The sequence below is a fragment of the Mugil cephalus genome, chromosome 8 (assembly GCF_022458985.1).
Source record: "Mugil cephalus isolate CIBA_MC_2020 chromosome 8, CIBA_Mcephalus_1.1, whole genome shotgun sequence".
Taxonomy (NCBI): Eukaryota; Metazoa; Chordata; class Actinopteri; order Mugiliformes; family Mugilidae; genus Mugil; species Mugil cephalus.
In genome coordinates, this window is record NC_061777.1 from 18,863,264 (window position 1) to 18,870,644 (window position 7,381).

Genomic DNA, 7,381 nt, shown 5'->3' on the forward strand with positions numbered 1-7,381 from the left:
AACTTCCGTGAATCTGCCTGTGTCTGTGTGTCTTGATGAAGCAGGTACTTTAGCGCCTCAGACAAAAGCGCCTTTCCGTGGGAACGAGTCCTGAACCAAACAAAGCAAACACACGCACCGAAAGGACCCGTTCGCCTCGTTTGGCGAAGCATTTACCAAATGTGCCACAAAGCATGTACGGAATTAGAAAAAAATCTAACAACAACAGTTTTTTTCCCTCGATATTAAAACTGGAAAACTGGTGTAAAGCTGTTCGAAATGATTTAAAATGCGTGTTTATAAGGAGCAGGGTCTTACACCCACCACATGTACATCATTAACGCCACACAACCTATTTTCTTCAAGAGGAACCTTTTCATACCAATAGGTAACTGATTTTGCGACTACACTTTAAAAAATGTTTTTACATTTTAACTACTAGGATGCCAATAAAACGTTTATGTTCGAGAAAGAGATATGCATAAATTAAATTTTAGTAAAATCATGGCGTTAACCTACAGCTATAAATTACCATCATTGAGCACTTCTCCCTCCATTAGCTTGCAAGAGCCAGACATTATTCTCCAAATAAAACTTACTAGTAACTGCAGTTACCAAGAAATACATACAAATAAAATTATAAATAAGTGAAAAACAATTAAATATGTGAAATATTTCAGCTGTGAGGTCTGCATTGCAGCACATTAGCAGCTAACACTTTAGCAAAAGCCACGTTGTTCTGATAGCTTAAACTGGCTAACTCACCGATACTCAGCTTTTCTGTTACGTTTCCCTCATTTAATGTTACACTTTTCACCTTTTCATGAATTTATTTAAAAGACAGAGGGAAGTTAGCAACTTTTCTGTAAGTGATTTTAATGATCTTACCCCAGAAGCCAGTTCCAATGGCGCCCTGTCAAGATGCCCCAGGTCTTAATCGAAGAAGATTAAATGTTGTGTCGCATATATCTGATAGTTGTGATCAGATCAGTTACTGCAGTCTTGTTTACATTTAGGTTTAAAATAGCCAATCCAGGAGAAGGAAAGTCATAGACTGCAGGTATTACCACAAGGGGGCGGTAAAAAGCTTTAGTTCCCATAAAATCTTATTTATGACTAGTTTACTGTGATTTTTGCCTTGATGAAAATTTTTGAGAGTAACAATTTAAAATGCGCACATAGTTAAATTTCAGCTACATTTGTACAACAATACTATAAAATAAAAATAAGAGTTAAGCTATGAATTAAAAAAAGCTCTCAAAATATTAAGTGCAAATAAGAGTGATTACGAGGAAACATGCAGCAAATCTCCGCTTTCTGTAAGAGGTTTTTTTTTTCCTGAAAAGAAAATCTGGGCTGATTTTAAGTGCATAATCTTGTTTGACTAATACTAGGTAGTTTGTTGTTGGCAGCTAATCGGGTGGGCTCATTTGAAAGCAAGAAACAGGGAGAATATAAGCAAATATCCTTGAATTATCTCTTTGACTAACAGCGGGTTGCCAGGCATCTGCGAGGATTACAGAAGTCCAACCTTTACTAGCAAATGAGCTTCACATATGACATTATCCAGCAAAGAAAATTGAGGTCGTAGCCTCTGTGTTTATCACCCGACCTTCAAATTAGGACGAAATTGATGAGTTGATAGCACGGAAAGGTTTGCTGACGTGGGTTAACAGAATGTCAGCCTTTACTTGCTCGTGTGCTGTGCTGTTTTACAGTGTTTACCCTCAGAGGCCAGGTGCGCCATATGGAGATCAAAGGATTGGAATTAATCAATTAATCACACAAAATCCTCCAGGAAACGACTGTGCAGAGTAAGGAAAGAGGAATTAACGCAAGCGTAAGGCAAAGTGTAGAGTTAAGTATCAGTTATCTCCCAGAGCAGTTAATTATTTAAGTTTTTGAACCATCGGACAGGTAGATGTATCACCTCAACTAACACTTGGTTCTTTTTTAAAAGAGACATCACCTATATGGTTAAATACCATTACATACCACAATATAAACTAAAATCAGTACAATGACACTAGTGTGGGGTTTCTATTAATCGGAGGCCATACTCTGACACTTAAATACTGTCCTTCTGTGGGTATGGATGATTGAAAATGCCATTACACACATAAAAAATCAGTTTCCGGTTTATTTATTTATTAAGCTAAAAACAAATATACAAATTAAACAAATCTGGCTTCATAGGTGCAGTCTAAAAAGCTACCAAGAGAACACTGTAATTTACAAAAAATGCTTACATTACATATTTTGAGGTATCTCTACCTTAGATTTAGCCATTAATGCAGCTGGAAGCATAGTAAGACTGAGGCTGAAGCTACAGTGCTGGTCAGTCATCAAAGTCTGGTATATCATCGTAGGAGTAGCCTGGGTAGCCCTTTGATGCATAGTAAGCTATCCGGAGGTGGTAAATTCCAGGCAGGAAGACGAGGATCCCAATGATAAGGACTGGCACGGTTCGGTCGGAGTGCTGAAACAGAGATAACGTATGTTAAATGAAGACAAATATCATGTTTGTTCTGTGTACAAAAAAGATCTATGCTTTGAAAAAGTACCCACTGTGACACCAAAGTATCCAGCCAGCAGAAGGGAGCCAATGATGATTAACAGAGACCCGATTAGAAAGAGTATCGTGGCAAGTGCAATTGCTTTGTATGGGACCTTGGGTGGGCTCCTTTTGAACTGTGAAGAAGGACAAATATTTATTTAAAATGCTTTTTTCTACAGTACTGTTTGTGTTATGTCGTGAAGCGGGCAGGCAAAATGAATGTGCCACGGTAATCCCTGAAAACTGGAGAAGAACTCACATTTCCAACACTGTAAGTTTTCCACCTTTTACATACATGTCTTATGTTTCTTACATCACATATAGCTACCAAAACAACTTTATCTTTGTTGTGTTATGTTTGACCTCATAAAACATTTTGTGTTTCTTGATTTGAGTAAAATACAGTGATTGTTGTTTGTAGAACATGCTGCCGTCAAATTCACAGTGTTCACGAGAAAAGTCCACATGAACAGCACCCTCTAGTGGTATTCATGACTTTGCAACTGGAAACTGTCAATATCCAAGTTCGGGAGTTATGAAGTGTTTGCTGATGTGTTCAGAAATGGCAGAGGTGGATGGTGAGTTAGTACATTGTGATAAACATGTGCTCGCTAGCTTGCTAACCTTTCTAGGTGCCAACGGATGCCTAGCAGCAGTGTTCCCACAACTTATGGATGATGTTACCAGTTGAATGGCAAATGTTTTTTGCTGTTGAAGTTTTAAGAAATGAATTGTATTTTCATGTAGACATTGACTCATACAGAGTTTCCCTCATCATTTTTTAACGTAGTATGTCTGAGGAAAATGTTGATAATCGTAACTATCTCATCCTTTCATTATGCCTTTAAAAGGATCATTTCAGAATCTGAATTCTCTTGATGGACTGATGACAAGTACGTTCACACATATGAGAAATCTGTTGTCGTGGTTAGTACAATAAACAGGAATAAACAGTCTGGAAAATCAAACAATATGAATAGAGAAAATCTATACAGACTAGGGGTGGGAAAAAATATCGATATTGAATTGCTTTTCGACTCAGTTTGTTCAATGAATTGTCATTGTCATCTGATGTACCGATATATAACTTGTATTTTATGCTGCACTTAAAATTTCTTAGTGAACTATGCATAATATTATATCGCAATATCATAATATTGCAATAATATATCATATATATGTGACATATTGTGACTCAAGTATCGTGATGTGTTTCGTATCATGAAGTCCTTGCCAATACCCACCACTAATACAGTGTGTGGTGTGCATTACTAGGCAGAGCGTAAACATAGAAATGTGGATTAACAAACAAGGTACGTTAATGTAAAGCCTGGGTTAGGGTGGTGAAAAGCCTTTTGAGTACAAAACTTCCCATGCTGTGACCATGAATACACAAATTTAATTTAAGGAAGCAAAACACAGATGAAAATTACTTCAGGTTCATGGTCCAACTTTCCACAGTTACAGCAATGTTTAATGAATGCAGCATTGATCGATTACACAGCAGATACTTTAAACTGAAGGAAAGGAACAGGTGTATAAATGATTAATAAACCCAGAGTTTTCCTACTTAAGACAAGCTAAATGCATTGTTAGGAGGGGGGAAAAAAACAAACACATTTCCCAGAAAACAGCATTGCATTCTGGGAAATGCAAGTGCAAAGTATTAACCCCAATGCACCTTCAGATGAATATTTTATAATACTGTGGTTTAATCTAGTTTACCCAGTGCACTGCTGCTTTTAGGCTGTGTAGCTATAAATATTAGAAGTATATGAACTATGACCTTCAGTCTATTATCAAAACACGGTCATCATTACTCAGCTCAGCCCTCCCTACAAACATAGCATTAGTGGGTTATCCTAGCATTATGCTTAAGCCCTGCCTTACCTGTAAGTCAATGTAGCCGTCATCATCAGTGGCCAACCTGGAGTACCTAACCTTGCTGTTAGGAGGGCCGTGGGACACAACATTACGAGCAGGCATCTTCCCCAGCTGCTTTGGTCCTTACTCGCAGTTTGTTTTTAAGGTTTCAATGAAGCAGCTCCGTTACAGAAGCGTTAACGACGAGGCAGTCACCATCCCCCACGAGCTCTCACTGACGAAATAAAGTTTTAAAAAAAGCACCCTTAAAATGCAATGTGGTGCCGTTGCGACTTATTTTAGCACGTTTACAGAAGAGATTACAGCGACAGTTGTCTGTTTAGCAGCTTCCGGGTTTTTCAAAGAGCATGCGCAAGTGTATCATCGGTGTTAATTGGTTGTTGGGTAGATTCAGCACGTCTGGCTGATACACTCCTACACGTGTTAAGCAAGATTCAGTTAAGTTTGTGGTAACTGTACAGCATTAATATCGTATAAGGGACTTTATTCTGGTAAACTGTTGTTGTTGTTGTTGTTGTTGCACCACATTAAACCAACCACAAGAGGGCACAGCCGAGTCTTCTTTAAAATGACCGGGTCACGACTAGGAACAGACTGACACACTGGTGTCAACATTCATCTTTCTATGTGGATGTTCATTTCCGGAGGTGTCCTCTCAGGTCAACTCTGAAATCACGCTGTGTTCTCAGAGGATAAAGTTTCTGTCAAGGCTGCAGATTTTTGATGCAGTTTTATGTAAGAGGAGCCGACTCCTCCACTGAAGGCTGTTTTATTAAGCCACGCGGATGCAATGCAATCACGAAATTTAACCAAACAGAAAAAAACAGAAGAGGATGAAAATGAATGATGAATCTTCTGCTTGTCCCCAAAACAAACACACATCAATATTCAGTCGATTTGACGTCCAATGTCCATCAGATTAATTCATCATCTCACTGTTTAATAGCTGGAATGAAAATAAAATCTGATGTCATTTGTGTATACAAAGTTGTTTGCCAGATACTGCCATCTCTCTCGTCCCGCTTAGCAATCACCTGGATCTGTGAACGACTGACCGTGAAATAGGCAAAACACACAAAAAAATAACATCTACCGGCAATCCCCCTGAAATGAATAATTAAAGCTGTTGTGATAGCTGTAATATATTGTATTTTTCACAATTTTTCTTTTTTTAAATGTTTTCCACATTCCCCTGCTGGTCTGTAGAAAATTGGACTGTCACACAGACAAATAAAGACTCTGCTCTGCCCTGAAGCTACACACAGCGACTGGATCACTGTGATTCCAGCTTTCTGGTACAGCCATGTGTGCTACTTGCAAGGACAAATGTCTAAATGTAAATAATCTAGCAATACACTGCTCTTTTCATAAACAGTAATAAGAAAGAAAATGCATATTTGATGCGCTTGCGGCATCGGTAGCACAGTTTAAAGTAAATGTTGGCAGAGAAAGAGTCTCCAGTGGTCATTAGTGCACTAAGAAACCTTGACTGCAAGTCACATTGTTGTAGTTTAAGGCCTTATTGTCAATCTCTGTGGGGATATGAGCCCTGAAATAATTTATTTTGAGTTTCATATTGGTGATGTTTTTTCACTATATGTAAGATGAATTGCTATGCAACACTTTGCATTGCAGGTTCCCTTTATGGGTGCATATATAGCCGAGCCTCTACATGAAATAATCTCCATAAATCTACCCTGCATACAACTGGATTTCATGTTTGCTCCAAGGGGACTGAACACATGCATCGGCTCTCTTTATAGGCTACTTAAATGTGCATCAATATTACAAACAGCAGTGCACAAATGCATATAGTCCTTGCTGCCGTTTTTAACTGTTGCTGACACTAACAGATGCAAACTTTGTGCTTTGTTTTATCAGTCATGCCAGTCCTTACTTATATCTCACTGTTCTCTGTGCCTGCATGTCGGCTACACTAATTAGCGGACGCTGGCGCACCTTCCTTTCTATGCTAAATAAGTTCCCATTTTATCCGTTCGGTCTCCTCTCTTAGATTTTCAGTTCCTAAAATCAAGGTCACTGCACGAGTCGCTTACCCTTCCGCAGTCTGAATTTAGAAACATGGCATTTAATTTATCTGCTCTATGGCCTTGAAACAATCTACAAGACCGACTACATCTGCAATTATTTTACATTCATAAATTCAAGATGAATGGGCACAGGATGGAATAATTTATCAGTGAGTAACCCTGCTGCCCCTTTCCATTTGTTTTCAGACATTACTTCATCTATTGTCTAGATGTCTTGTCTGTATTTTTCTGAGGTGCACGTGGATGCTGGGATTTGGAGTGTCAATGTATTTTTGAGTGTAGTTTACTATACAGATGCAGCTCAAGTGACATCTGGAGTTGTGATTAATTAATCAGATGATAGAGAGGACTGTCACCAGTCAGAGGGGGGCAGAGAGTGTTGTCATGTTAGATAATCCTTGCCACTAGACTGTAATGCCTGCACAGAGGAGCATCGGAACAGCTGAGCACACTGAGCCCTCAGTGTGCATGTTTGTGTGTTTGTACATTTGCATGTTAAGAAGACAGCAGCACTCGCCCCCTTATAACCCCTGAGTATGACACTGAACAGTAAGAGAGCAGCATTTAGGCCATAATTAGAGTCCTGTTGAAAGTGGAGTTCTGTCTGCTGAGATAATTAGGTCTGTCTTCATTACAGCAATTGCAGATAGAACCACAACTGGAGCCCAATAAAAGCCGAAACCATTATACCACTTGAGCATCATGCAATCTCCCCGTGGTTTAGTCTTTTTACTTTTAAAGCCCCCAGGTTTCAGAAATGATCAAATGTGCCATGGGGGTGGTGCACAGGTGCTGCTGGGCAACAAGCTTCTCAAGATTTAAAATAAGATAGTGAGTCTTGATATAATTATTTGTGGGTGAGTAGATGATTGAGCTTATTTGTGGTTTTGTGCTTTGTAAATGTACTCAA

General features: G+C 38.9%; 1 protein-coding gene across 1 annotated transcript; it reads right to left on the reverse strand.

The window, feature by feature from the left end:
* Positions 1-2,101: 2,101 nt before the first annotated feature.
* Positions 2,102-4,770, reverse strand: tmem230b (transmembrane protein 230b). The gene is made up of 3 exons (XM_047592135.1): positions 4,427-4,770; positions 2,548-2,670; positions 2,102-2,458 (listed from the first exon to the last, which is right to left on the reverse strand). The coding sequence occupies exons 1-3, from the start codon at positions 4,520-4,522 to the stop codon at positions 2,318-2,320; spliced, it is 360 nt and encodes a 119-aa protein (XP_047448091.1). The 5' UTR covers positions 4,523-4,770; the 3' UTR covers positions 2,102-2,317.
* Between the last annotated feature and the right edge of the window lie 2,611 nt (positions 4,771-7,381).